General features: G+C 35.4%; 2 protein-coding genes across 7 annotated transcripts; one reads left to right on the top strand and one right to left on the bottom strand.

Moving 5' to 3' along the window:
* Positions 1-251: 251 nt before the first annotated feature.
* Positions 252-7,929, top strand: C5H12orf60 (chromosome 5 C12orf60 homolog). Of its 6 annotated transcripts, none has more exons than XR_012482139.1 (3): positions 252-513; positions 870-1,144; positions 1,248-1,843. XR_012482139.1 is itself a non-coding variant. In XM_074266699.1 (3 exons), the coding sequence occupies exon 3, from the start codon at positions 6,373-6,375 to the stop codon at positions 7,636-7,638; it is 1,266 nt and encodes a 421-aa protein (XP_074122800.1). In that variant the 5' UTR covers positions 252-513; positions 870-919; positions 6,349-6,372; the 3' UTR covers positions 7,639-7,929. The 6 variants fall into 6 exon arrangements, 5 of the variants coding, with proteins under 5 accessions (XP_074122800.1, XP_074122804.1, XP_074122803.1 ...); XM_074266699.1 differs by lacking the exon at positions 1,248-1,843 and adding an exon at positions 6,349-7,929 and having other exon boundaries at positions 870-919; XM_074266703.1 differs by lacking the exon at positions 1,248-1,843 and adding an exon at positions 6,289-7,929 and having other exon boundaries at positions 870-967.
* SMCO3 (single-pass membrane protein with coiled-coil domains 3) lies at positions 1,878-4,316 on the bottom strand. Its single transcript, XM_074266704.1, has 2 exons — positions 4,254-4,316; positions 1,878-2,571 (listed from the first exon to the last, which is right to left on the bottom strand). Exon 2 carries the CDS (start codon positions 2,553-2,555, stop codon positions 1,878-1,880), a length of 678 nt encoding a protein of 225 aa, XP_074122805.1. The 5' UTR covers positions 2,556-2,571; positions 4,254-4,316.
* Positions 7,930-14,430: the final 6,501 nt, after the last annotated feature.

Genomic DNA, 14,430 nt, shown 5'->3' with positions numbered 1-14,430 from the left:
TGGAAGTCCCCCCGCCGGTGTACGCGCCTGACGAAGGCTACGGGCGGGCAATTCCATCGCAGTTCTAGCCGGCATTTGGGGTCCTGCCAAGTCACAAGACCACCCTGCCTCAATTTGCCAAATCTGTCAAGTCTTTTTACCTTAGAATGCTTGGTTATCGAGAAATTGAATGCCAAATAAAATAAAATAAAATAAAATAAAATAAAAAACCCCCAAAACCCAACCCCCCAACAAAAAACCGGTTGCTATGCATAAGCGTCGGAAATGATATACTGTAGTGACATCACAATGTTCACAGAGCGGCAAATACAAAATATGCCTACGTACAATGGGAGAGTGTGACACAAAGGGGGGTGGGGCAGAGGCTCTACTGGCTGTCTATAAAAAGGGAAGAAACACTTCAGTCAGAAGTTTTAAGAGGCCGACATGGAGAGGACTCAAGCTACAAGCATGGGGGCACAACTGATAAAAATGCACAAAAACCAGAAGTTGAGTGTTTACAGGAAATTACAAGTAAGTTTGCCCAAAAGAGTAAGGGAGGGGTGTAATTTATACTCAGCCTTTGGAAACCCAGAAGGGCTTGGGGGGTTTGGATTTTGATCAGAATTACCAATTCTTAATAACACCAACATAGGAGCATTTACATAATGCTTAAGGATTATATATATATATATATTATATATAAAAAATGTAACTTCTGGACACTTCCAGAATACTAGGTAATTCAATTATGAAATGAACCAAGCCATCTTCTCAATTGTATAAAAAAACATTTCTAAGTACTGGTGAAGAAATTATTATTGATGGACTGATTTTTTTTAGATGTATAGATTATTTAATAACTGTAAATTTTTCTGATTTTATTTTAGCCTGAATTTTGAGTACCTTAGAAGAATAATAACCAAGCCTCTAAAACCAGGTAAGTAAAAGTTTGTTTTTGCTTTTTTTAATTTTTAGAGACAGAATTGTATTTAGTCAACAGCACAAGAGAGAGAAAATGAGTATTTTTTTTGGTCTTTAGCTTTTTAATTGAAAACATTTTATTGTGATAAGTTCATGTGAATCAAACATTCAAATTATGTTCTCATGTCAACTGTAAATCTACTTTTTAAGTGTAAGAATTGAAATGAAGACAGTATATTAAGTTAGATACTTAACCAGTAGGAAATGAGTTAGTGGGTTAGATATACAGCATAAGCCTCCATCACATCTATATTGTATTAATGGCTTTCTTTTTTCCCATAAAGATATTTTTAAAATAATATTCTCCATGTACATATATGATACACCTAATTTCATTTAAATGATCATCTTTTCAAGCAAGGAATAACTATTCTTATGTCACCAAGATGACTATATATATAAAATGTACCTCAAAGTATTACCTGTGTATATAATTCTTTTTGTTGCCACTCAATATCACGTCCATTCCTAGCTAGCATTCAAACCTTTACAATCACTTCCAACTTTCAGAGTATAGTACTTAAGCTGATGGTTTATATTCCAAAAACCAAGGCCCAGGACTTAGTGAAATATATATTGAGATCTAAATAATTCCTGAAGCTACTGGCATATTTCTCCATGGCAGTTAGCCAAATCAGTGTGTAGAACACTTCAGATTTGAGATTTTCTCCATTAAGTTCAGCCTGGGCTCAGGCTCAGAGTATTGATCTAGTGAATATAGTTTCAGAATCATGTTTCTAAGCTGGATACTTTGTCTCAGCACTTTAGAATTGTACCTCCTTTTCCTAGTTAGTCATCCTTCTATAATTCTGACACTACTTGAATCTGAAACTATGGGAAATCAATGTAATCTAATAATCTAAACTTAAATGGAAAAAAATAGAAATTGGAATTCCACATAAAATACAGATTGCTTATTTCAACCTGCATTTCAGAGTCTTGGTGACTTCCTTTATGGCATGATGGTATTTTTCTGAGGCAGATTTAAACTCCACCAGGTGTTGCTCATAACTTTTAATTGCTGCTTGAAGCTGGTTTCTCTCCACTGCCCCTAATATAGCTTGGAGAATCATATCTAGTCCAAGTCTGAGAACAGCAACCCCAATACCACCAAGCAGAGATGCACCTATTTGGGCCAACAAAGTGACCAATTTGTTAATGATGACAGTTGTAATATTTGAGCAGATGAGTTTCACAGCTACTGTACTGGCAGTAGAAGTGGCTTCTCCCAGGATGACTGAAATAACCTTCTGCACAATTGCAGTTTTTTCTGTTTCTCTTTCTCTGATGTCCTGAAGTTTTCTGTACAATGTTGGCTCCAATTTTTCTTTTAACACATCATCAACCCTTTGTACTTCCTTTTGGATCTTCTTCATGGCTTTTATGATGATGTCACAGTTTTCCTTAATGGTGCCATTTTTTTTCATTTCTATGGATTCCAGTTTGCAGGCCAAATGCATATTCAGAACTCCACTCAATTCATTGGTGGCATCAAAGCTGTCTGATAAGCAATTAAGCAATTGTTGGTGTAGGTTGTTCAGTTCCTGTCTTCTCTTTGAATTCTCTGGGTAGAAAAAATCACTATATGCCATCTTCCAAGATGGGTCTCTAGAACAAAGAAAAGTTTAATGTTTTCTAACAAGCTTAAAGTATTCAGTGGATTCAGCCTAATCCTTGCTGAGGGCAGTAACTAACTCACTAGACCCTGCTTCGAAAGAGTATCTTCTAAGGAGAGAAAGATGTGTGTCTTTTATTTACATATATCTCAACATCTAGCCATTTTAGAGACATAAAAAGGAATAGATAATGGGAGATAATCTGAAAGAGGAAGGCAATTAGCATCAGTGGAAGGAGTCATTCTATCCACAAAAGGAGATGAACTGTTTTGAAATAAACTAGAGAAACTTGAGATGGAGATGAATAGAGAGCATTCCAATAATGGAGGACACCCAGTGTGAAGATGAGATGGGTCATGGTGAGGGAATAGTGTGGAAGCCTTTGGTTCTCACAATACCACTGGATATTATTATACCCACTCTCTAGTTGAGGAAACTTGAGGCAGACTGTGATTGTGACTTAACCTGGGTTACATAGCCAGCAAGTATTGTGAGGCAAGATTTTGGAACATAGGTCTTCCTGGATCTAGGTCCAGAACTCTATTAATAATGTACCACCTGTCTCCAGGACTGTCTCTACCTTCTGGAAGGATAGAAACTGTTTTTTCTAATCTGATTCTTCCCCACTATTTAGAGAGCACAATGTATGTAAAAGGCAATATTGTGTTAAATGTTGATGAAATAACACAAATAAGGCACAGTCACTGTAAAAAGTTAACTTAGTGGCTAGTGTAAGGAAAGATGGCAGAATCTCAATAGTTTGCACACTGGTTCAATATTATGAATACTATATAATCTTGCTTATTTGGCTTTGGCAATAATGTACGAGGAGAAATACTTGATCATGTCTGCATTGTATAGTAAATTGCACAGTGCTCACCAATTACAAGGAAGAATTCTATATTTTCCCACTCTTGGACAAGTCTGTAAAGGGTATGTATTCATACTAATCTGAAGCTTGAGAGAATTGAGATCATTACGTTTTATTATCCACATCAATTTGGGAACTATAGGCAAATACCTTCAACATTGACTAATGTTTTCATGATTGATTTTTAGAATCTATGTTGCTTTGAAGATAAAAAATTTGTATCTTTAGTCTTCACCATTATTTACAGAATGTATATTGTAAACATTTATGAAATTGGAATAGTAATTTTTACATACCCTAATGTGGTTGTGAAGAAAGCATTCTTCATAAGCCATAAGAGTACTATATAAACATGAACCTTTATTATACAAGAGGATATATATAAGAAATTATCATCTTACCTATCTTAAGGCACTTATAATCAATTTAGACAGTGTATTTTTGGGGACACAAACATAACATACAAATGAATTAAAGAACCTAAGGTTAATAGCACAAAGGAATATTTGTTACTCCTGCAGATTAGTAAACACATCAAATAGAAATATTATCATCCAGGATTATTAATGTATGTTCACACAATAGTTACTTAATCCCTTATACTTTCTCAGTTGCACATTTGCTTTTAAATTCTAACTTTAATTAGTACTCTTAGAAGTACTAATTTTTTACATTTTCTATCTCCAGAAACTTCCCTGGAAAGTGCCACAAGGCCCATCCTTTAATAAATAAGATTCCTGTTCCTTGCCAAATTCCACCTTATAATGTTATAGTGAGATTTCAGCAGCATTAGTATTGCCTACCTGTCTGAACTTCTGAATTCTGTAGTCCCAGTGAATATTGAGAATTATGGGGCCTGTTTATTCATCTGGTTGTTTCTGGAATGTGATGACCCAAGTTTATTCTGTTTGTGGGGCTCTGCTGGGTCCCACTGCCTGCCTTGTAGTAATTTCTTTCTTAATATTAGCCTAGTTATTGTGGTATAATAATCACAAGACAAATAATAAATTGATTTTTGTTTGCTTTAAAGCTATTAGTTACATTCCAAAAAACAATCTCCTGATTAAGCTCACTGGCAAGATACAGAGATTTGAGGAATAACTTATTTATTGTGTTGGGCTGAAATTGGGGCATAATTTCATGTCAGGACTGGTCTGAAAAGACTACTCTTATCTCCAGTACAAATACTTCACTTCTTTGTCATGTACTGCACCTATTTGGTAGAGATTATATTATATTGGGAAGTTATTAATAGATATTAAGCCCCTACTGTGTACCATATACTATATACCATAAAAATTGGAGAATACAGAGACAAAATCAAAATGATCCTTCTCATGCATTCTAGTGGTAGAGACAAAATACATATAAAAGTACTACAGAATATATAAAAAATGAATTCAAGGTAGCATAAAGGCAGAGAAATGCGAGAGGGGATATGATTGAGGCGTAAGGGGACAGTGTATGCAAAGAGAAGTGGGAGGCAAAATGTTCTGGGAAGAACAAGTAGGCCAGTATGATCCTGGACCATAGTGGATATGGATAAAAATAAGGTAAACTACAAAGGTTGGCTCCCAGGTGCTGGCTTTGAAGAATTAACCAAAGTTACTGTAAATTTATCTTCTTACCTTTATAGTCTTTTATTAGTACTTTTATTGCTTTACCAAAACAATATCCTACTTTATCCAGATATTGCCAACCAAAGGCATAGATTGAGAATAAAGATGAGAAGAGAACATTTTTCCCTTTATATTTTTAGTCCCTAATATACCTTTGTCCACAATGGCAGGTGATTAAGAATTATTTCTAACCCCTTTCTATATTCCCCAATCTTGGGCTTCTCTACTTACTCTGTTGACATTTGATTTGGTTGAGGCAGTTTTTTTTTTATATCCACTGACAATGGGTTGCTTCTAGTGGTAATGCATTTGCATTTGGGTAAGGGTTTTTAAGAAGCTTGGCTGACCATTTGCTGGGAAAGTTGTAGGCTAGATGATCTCATTTAACTTAGAGTAGTTTATAATCCTATTTTTGAGTATGCTTCTGCAGCACATGTACATACCTTGTTTCCATGAACAAATTTTGATCAAAGTTGAAAAGTCTTAAAGACTCTAATCTAAACAATATTCCCCTGTCTTCCAAAAGGGTTATTTTGGTCATTCTAATCAATTTATCAATGTAACAGTATTGAATTTACTATCTCTCTTAACACATTAATTTTATGATTTTTTTCTTCATATGTCTAGATTTTTTAGTTTGATCCATTTTCACTTACTAGATTATAAATCCTTTTAGGATAGGATCAATATTTTCTTTGTTGTCCTAACAGATGACCCTAAGATAGTGTTCTCCACATAGTGAATTAATGTTTATTTACTTATATATCACTATTTCCTCTACTTGGTTTTTTTATTTCCAAAGTAGAATTTAATTTTTTTTTTGATAAATTGAAGCCCATTAAGAAGTGATGTTATGAAGTATAGGGGAAGAAATGTTGAATTTGAACTCTGAACAAATCTCTGCTATTTGAATCATTTATCTATTACTTTAGGACCTGTTTCTTGTAGAAGTGGAATGATCTCTTAAGGCTCCTTCTAGCTCTAAAACTATGAATTAAATAATTATTAAATTATTAAAACTACATTATTAAATGTGATGTGACTTATTCCATGCCACTTAATACTTCATGTCAGAGCCAGTAGAACACACATTTCCTGGCCAGTTCAGGATTTAGTGTGATTTTATAACTCTACCAGCTAAACGAGATCCAAGACTATTTAACTGTCATCAGGAATTATAGTAAGGCTGTATAGTTTGAAGTATTTCTTAGTGCCTTAGAGAAATTTTTTTCCTCATACTTTGGTTTTCTCCAATTTGGTTTCCTGATTTGTTTTTCAGTGCTGCCACTTCTTTTGGAAGATCATGTCATGTCAGATGTCAGAAAAGGATAAAGACAGGTTTATTCAGACTGGTAATACTTTCTACAATTGCTTACTAAAACTTAATTGTTCCATAAATAACTTTATTCAATTACTCACCAATTACCTGGGCTGCCAAATACCTTGTATCATTGTGAATGAAAGTGGAACAGTTAAGGATTATTTTGAAGAAGTAGTATGTTCTTTGAGAAGGGTCCAGTGTGATATTGACAGAGCTGAGAGCTGCTCTCAGTATTCGAAGATAAGTATGACCTCAGTGAAGGAGCCCTGTCTGAAGATAGAGCCCTGTCTGAAGATGGACCCCTGTCTGAAGATAGACCCCTGTCTGAAGATAGACCCCTGTATGAAGGTGGACTCCTGTCTGAAGATGGAATCCTGTCTGAAGCTGGACCCCTGTAGCCCTTGTAACCCTTGTAACCCTTGTAACCCCTGTTCCCCCTGTTCCCCTTGTCCCCCCTGTCCTCCCTGTCCCCCCTGTCTGAAGCTGGACCCCTGTAACCCCTGTTCCCCCTGTATAAAGCTGGACCCCTGTAGCCCCTGTGTCCCCTGTATAAAGCTGGACCCCTGTAACCCCTGTAAACCATGTTCCCCCTGTCCTCCCCTCTGTCCTCCCTGTCCTCCCTGTCCTCCTTGTCTGAAGCTGGACCCCTGTCCCCCCTGTCTGAAGCTGGACCCCTGTAACCCCTGTAACCCTTGTAACCCCTGTAACCCTTGTAACCCCTGTAATCCCTGTAACCCCTGTAAACCCTGTTCCCCCTGTCCTCCCCTCTGTCCCCCTCTCTGTCCTCCCTGTCCTCCCTGTTTGAAGATAGATCCCTGTCTGAATCCCTGTCTGAAAAATGCAACAAAAAAATTATGTGAAACAGCTATTTCTGACTGCGCAAGTCTGCCACTTATCCTTATGCTGAAAAATGTCAACTTCTTCGAATGTATGGAATGTGCGCTTTCGCAGCTGATGAAATCTTCAATTATGAGCCTACGTCTGACTGACCTACATAATCCCTGTGATCCACCCTGTTGTCCTTCCAAACCTTCTTCAAGTTGCTGCCCATGCCCAGCTTTAACACCTACAGATATCTTAGAGAAGTTGAGCAACCTGGTGGAATGTCAAACCTCCATGAATCCCTCAATGTCAGCTGCAGATAATCTCCAAGAAATTCTCAAGACTATGGAACCTGTTGCAGACAAACTACAACAAGTCGCTAGGGCTATAGAAAACAATCTGGACTTATTAAAATGTACTAAGTAGCTCTACAATAGTAAGTAGTAGAACTGCAGAGGACATGTTTTGCTTAGTAGAAGAGCAGTTCTCATCCAATGATTTCTCACCATAAAAAGCTAGGAAACCTTTAGGATTGCAAGATTCGCAACTAAGGTGCTTAGATTTCAGGAAATCTAAGCCAGTTATTTTGAAGTATGAAGCTAGGCAGCTGTCAAACAGCAAATCATTTACTTCTCTTCTTGATTGTTTAAAACTCAAATAAATCCCCTTTGGAGTGGCATCTGCATAAAAAAATATAAAAAATTTTCAAAACACTTATATTGCTGTATTTGATGCTTTTTTTTGAGCACTAATGATTCTCTTAAAGCAAAATTAACATTTTTGGTATTCAACTTTTGGGTTATTTCTATTTTAAATCTAAACTGGCAGTTACATAAACTTTTTATCATATATTGGCCAATACTTAGCAAGAAATCTTTAGGGATGATTAAGCTTGGAGCAGTAAAAACACCCCGTTCCCCTCAATCCTACTAGTCTTTTTTGTGTATTGGGTTACACATACCAGTTCTTAACAGGGCCTAATAAGTGTTGTTCTTACAAATTACTGCTCAATTTTTTTTTCCCCCAGAAAATTATCAAAGTTGAGTATGGTAGTGGTGGTTTATTGGAATTGGGCCAGTTGTGAACTTCATCGCAAATATATAAAGACTACCTCTGGAAGACATAAATTTCTCTAGAGGTTTCTAGACAGAAGACTTAGTAATGAAGTAGTAGGAACAATGTTCTAGTATGAATTGGTCTATAGCTTTTTGAGGTCTCTGATTATCAGTCTGTGATTTTATTCCTCACCCCAAAACTTTGTAGTTTGATAAATACTTGGCCCAACCTAGTAGGTTAGTGTATAAAATATACATATTTTTATCACTGGTTATTCTCTTCATTTGAGATCTTGAATGTTGGATTATGTTGCCAAAAAACTTACTGCCCTTTTGGTCAACCTTTTGATGATGGAATCTCTCAGAATTGTAGTATCTGGTTCTTTGACTCTTTAAGATTATATTAAAAATCTTCTTGGAATCTGCCAAGAGTTTACACCTAACTGGCATACTCTTTTGGAACCCAGGTTACCACCATATTAACAATGAAGCATTTGTAGTGTAGTGAAGGTTTCTTTCAATGTCAAAGATAAATAAAAAATTTAAAGTGAGCCTCATGTTAGACCAAGGAAATTCAAGTTGGTAGTATGCCATTATTTTTTAGAAATAAATCCCTTTCAATGGTTACACTACTATATTAAATCTTATAACATAGAACTTATCAAAGTTAATCTAGTACCACCATTTTATACATACAATAATTACATCCTGAAATAGAAGAGGAAATTGCATTCCTATGCCACACATAAATACTAAGAGAAGCTAAGAAAGCAAGGATTGAGATAGCAAGGCTTTAAAAGTCAATTAAGTCTGATTTATAGTGAAATTATAGAGATAATTCAGTGTAGTATAAGAATTATTTTGCTATGAATGCCCCATCAATGTCATTTAGAAAGCTCTGTAGTATTCTGGTTCTTAATGCAGTCAGCATGCTGAAAGAACACTGACTCTGGAGCCAGAGAACTGGGTTCATATCCTGTTTTTGATGAGCTAACTTTAGGCAAATAGGTCTTTCAGTTTAAGGGGAGAGTATTGGGGTAGAGCTTATTGCTATCCCTTTTTTGCCACTTGTGTTGGTTTAAACATGTAAATTGCTACTAAATGTTACCTTTACTAGAATTTCTAATAACTTCTCCCAACTGGTGGATATAAAGATTGTTTCCTATTTAATGTTGTAAAAATTTTTTCTAAATATAATATTTTTGAGATAAGGTCCCAATAGTAAAATTGCTATTGAGAAGGTGATAGGAGTTTTGTGAGTCAAATATATGTGCTACGTTGCTGTAAATCATTTTAACACATTAGAGTTATGATACTTAGTCTCAAAGATTAGGGCCAGTTTCTTAGATTTTTGGATGTGACGTTTATTTGGGATGTTTAATGCAATGATTTCTCCCAATCAAAATCTTTATTCCCCTTAAATATAGCTGTGCCAACTTAATGTTTGCTAAATTTCAATTTTATTTTTTGTATAATTGACTTCCTGTCCCATTAGTTAAGAATTATAATATTCTCAATTTTTGGTTATTTGGTTTTCTTCACTTTAAAAAAAGTGTAAGTTTTATGTTTCACTCTTTATACTTGTGCACAGTGAACCCCAGCAGATAATATTATTTAAGAACTGTGCAAAAAGATAAAAAGCCGTTTGGGATGAGATCACCATCTTGTGTTGTACAGAATACCAAATGATTATATGACTTAAATATAAAAAAATTATAATAAAGTTTGAGGAAAATAGATGGCAAAATAATTATGGTAGGGATCATTAACCAAAAGATAAAAGAAATTACAAAATTATAAAATCAAATTTCTCATACTAAAGTAAGATTTGTCATAAGTAAAATACAGCTAAGATAAAAAGGGAAACTCTTTAATAGGGAGGAAGATCCTTTCATCAAATATTTGATACTTTGCGGCAAATCTTTCTTTTCATTGATATCACATTTGTTCATTTCTCCTCATTCTGTCTTGAAGTAGCAGCTCATTTCCAATTATAAGTATATATCCTATTTTGTAATTCACATCTATATTTTATTTACATTAAAATATCTTAATTGTAATTAGGTATTCTATATTGTCATGAGTGAAATTCAAAAGTATACTGAGGCATGTTTTCTTTTGAGTAAGAACATTTTTTTAACATAGATGCAACCAATCAAGAGAATGGGTCATTGACTTCGTTTTATACAAAAGATCCCAAATAGGGACAGCTCCTCAAAATCTGTAACAAAGTAGATGAAGGAATAATATAATTGGTTATAGCATTGGCAACATTACTGGGGATGAGGACAGGATTGGTTACATCTGAGGACACAGCAGACAATATGATTAGAAGTTGGAAATGAAGGACTGGCTACAACTCCTTTTTCCCTTCTGTGTCTAAGAAATGTTCATTGAGTCTGTTTGCAAGATTAAATATAGTGGACCCAGACATCCTTGAAGGTTAGCATAGTGTTGTACAGATACCAGATCAAATTCTCCCTGGTGTCCACTCACACTCTGCAAAGAACAGATTTCCTTAAGGTAAGGCTGATTAGCAAGAGAGCTGGACTAATAAAGTTCACTCATTACATGTTGTCTGAATTTAGAGACAAAAGAACCATGGCTTAGGCAGTAATAGAAAAAAATCAAGTAACTCTAAGAACAAAAACATATGTAGTCAGTTTCAAAATTATATTGTTTATACATATCCCGATTATCTTGTACAATGTCATCTTTTATGTTTGTCCCCTAGCACCTTATGGGCTAGGAATTACTGCATGTTCTAGACACAAGTTTAATATAGTCATCACCAAAAAGGGCCTATTTTGTATTGGGATACTCTTGGGGATTGACGACCCACAACCATACAAGTATTTTACTATCTGCTGTTGCCATTTTGGGTACTCCTTCCTCCACTGTGACTATAGAAGGATTGGGCAATCAAATGAAGTCAGTGTTCTACATTGTTTAACATATTTTACCAAAAGGACTTACAGTATACACATCAGAGGTTAAAAGGAAGCTGAACCTGGAAGGTAGAAGCCAACAAATCTAAATGAAGCTGCTATGTTAGGGAAGTGATTCTGGATTACAAAGCTGACTTTCCCATATGACCTACCATCAAATATTTTTAGCCTTATAATGGGAAGTCATGTCATTTCTAGCATCTTGTAGTTCTTGTTTCTGTTGCTTTCATACCTTTAGCAAGTCCCTTTAATTCTCTGGGTCTTAAATTCCTTTTAAAATGAGTTTGAATTAAAGATCTTTAAATATTTGGTTCTATAAGATCTATAAGGGAATTAATGTTGGTCAATCATGATATTCAGTCTGACTTCATGATTCCACATGAAGGACTGGCACTGTGCCAGGTCACTCTGGTCCCTGGGGAATTAATATCTAAGACCAATAGATATTCTACTTAACAGAAGAACACCTGAAAGACTGACCCAAATCATTAAACTCAAACTTGGGAAGGCGCATGAATTAATGCCAAATAAAAGGAGTGAATTTAGGGGGAAAATACTCAACCATTAACAAGTGTAAAAGACTACTCAATCATGGTCAGTCAGAGAAAATAAGAGAAAATGTACCCCCTTCTTTAAAGGGAGGTGAAGAAACTTTGGATATAGATTATGGGTATGCTGGCACCTTGCAGTTGATTTATTGATAGGAGATAAGATTAAAGGAAATGAGCAGAGGACCTAGGAACAAAGCCTTGGTGGGGGGGATAACCTGTAGTTAAGAGGCAAAGAATTTTTAAAGACTGAGGAAGAAAGCTGAATTATAGAGAACCAGCAGAAAAGTGATTAGATTTTGCAATTAAAAGACCTTTGGTAACTTTGGAGAGAGAATTCAGTTGAATGATAAGGTTAGAAACCAGGTTGCAGAAAGTTTAGAAAAGAGGGAAAGGAAAGGACATATGGTGATGCTTAGTATACTTTTCTCAAGGAGTTTAGCTAAGAAATATATTAACTGGTAGGCATGCTAGGCATGCTAGTGAAGGTTTTTTTTTTTTTTAATAGACAAAAGGAAGGAGCCAATAGATAGGGTGAAATTGAGGATAAAAGAATAGGAATGTCTGTTTCTAGAGAAGATAGGGGGGAATGTGTGACCAAGAGAGTGAGGGGGTTGGTACCTTCTCAGGAAAAAATGTCACCTCTTCAGCTGAAACAGGAGAAGGGAGCTCTTGACAAAAGATCTTGATTATTTTGATGTGTTAAAGATTCTAAGCAGAAAGGATATATGGAGGGGTTGCACTGGGACATTTGGAATAGCCACTATATTGAGAATGGGATAGAGTCAATTAGGAGTAGGATTGTCTTGTTATAGTGAGGTTTCAGTTGAGATTTCATAACAAATTTGTAGTGACCACAGTCAGTATAGTAGGCGTAATCCAGGGTCAACATTTGGCAAAATACATAAGTGATAGCATAAAGTAGCTGGGCTTGAGATAGAGAAGGGATAACAAGGTAGCCAGTGATGTCCTTGAAAAGAACTGAAAGGTTGAAGGAATAGAAGTCATAAGACAAAGGACATGGTTAGACTAAGTCTTAAGGTAGGGGAAAGATTAGATAAGACAATAGATAAAAGCATTTAATGAATATCAATATTTTCATTCTATAAGCAAGAGTATAAATACAAAATAGCTCATATTTCAAAAATGACTATTCATGAAACCCTGTAGCCTACCTGTAGTTTTTGGCCAACCTCTGAGAACAACTGATTTTAGTCATAGAGTTTAAAACAAGACCTCAGAGACCATCTACTTCAACTCATTTTACATATGCGGAACAGATCATTAAGATTAAGAACGAAGCTTTCTATTGGACTTATCCAATATTTTCAACTCCAAATCCAGTGTACTTTATCCAGTAGTGTCAAACTCAAATAGAAATGGGGATTGCTGAATCATACATGCAGATCCCTGTGGACATGTTGACTTAGAAAACTACATTAGCTTTATCTGCATTCTATTATATTTTTACTTATTTCCCAATTACATTTTAATCTATTTTCATGCTGAGGAGACTTGTTAGCTAGGACATATGGCTATGGGCTGTATTTCTGGTATACCTGCATTAAAACATAACCTATAGGGAAGCTGTCATACTTCTTAATCTTGGTTATACATGTTTTTATATGGCTATAATTATAGCAGGGCTTTTAAAACTTTTTCCACTTGCAACCCTTTGTGAAATTTTTACATGACCCCAGTACATAGGTATACAAAAATTTACTATAACAAATCATAATTTTATGACCCCCCACATTCAGTTATTAGACCCTATATGGGGTCATGAACCACAGTTTAAGAAGTTGGGATTTTTGAGAATTGCATTTTAAAGAAACACTCCATTTCTTTTGTGACCAGGATAAAAAAGAATTATTTACACCAGACTTTGGAGCAAAGGGTCATGTTATATTTTTCTGTCACTACTAGTTATATTAGTGAAATTCAGTTGTTTTTAGCATAACCTAAGCATCATCAAACAATCATTTTGAGGCCTACTAGAAGACCCAACTTTGTAGAGAGCCAGGACTCTGGAGAATTATACTTGAAATGAGGTGTTAACTCAGTGGAATTGATGAGGTAATGGTTCTCTAGTTCACATAAATCTAGTATGATATAATGATATAATCACTCTAGTTTGATATAATAATCACTCTAGATTGGCTTATACTTAGTATATTGTAACGATGTCATTGTAATAGGATATTTAAGGGCTGAGAGAATGGCCCAAAATCAAATTCAGACTGAGACTGGTTGAGACTGCCAGACTGTCAGACTGCTGAAGGAGACTGGGTCAGACTATGACAGACACAGACTATGAAAGAGGCAATAAAGACTTTAGACTCTATTCTTGTCCATCCTTGTGGTGACTGTCCTGCTGAGACCAAGGCCCTTCTGGAGGAAGAAAGCTAGCCTGAACATTATACAACTTGTTCTTTCTTTTTTTGAAATCCTCGTGTGACAGAACTCTAATAATTTTTATTGTGTCCATATAAGAAATAAGCAACCAAGAAATCTTAAACCAAGAAAAGCCTTGCAAGTCAATAAAAGACAACACTAATTTCGTGAATTTTTTTTTCAGAAATGTACTTAACAATCTTTCAATTGTATGAAACATGCAAATCAAATCTTCATCCTTCTGATTCAAATGGCACAGCCCACAGAAGTTGT

Source organism: Sminthopsis crassicaudata, chromosome 5 (assembly GCF_048593235.1).
Source record: "Sminthopsis crassicaudata isolate SCR6 chromosome 5, ASM4859323v1, whole genome shotgun sequence".
NCBI classification, from domain to species: domain Eukaryota; kingdom Metazoa; phylum Chordata; class Mammalia; order Dasyuromorphia; family Dasyuridae; genus Sminthopsis; species Sminthopsis crassicaudata.
Note: the sequence above shows the minus strand (reverse complement) of the source record. Positions and strands in the feature narration are given on the sequence as shown.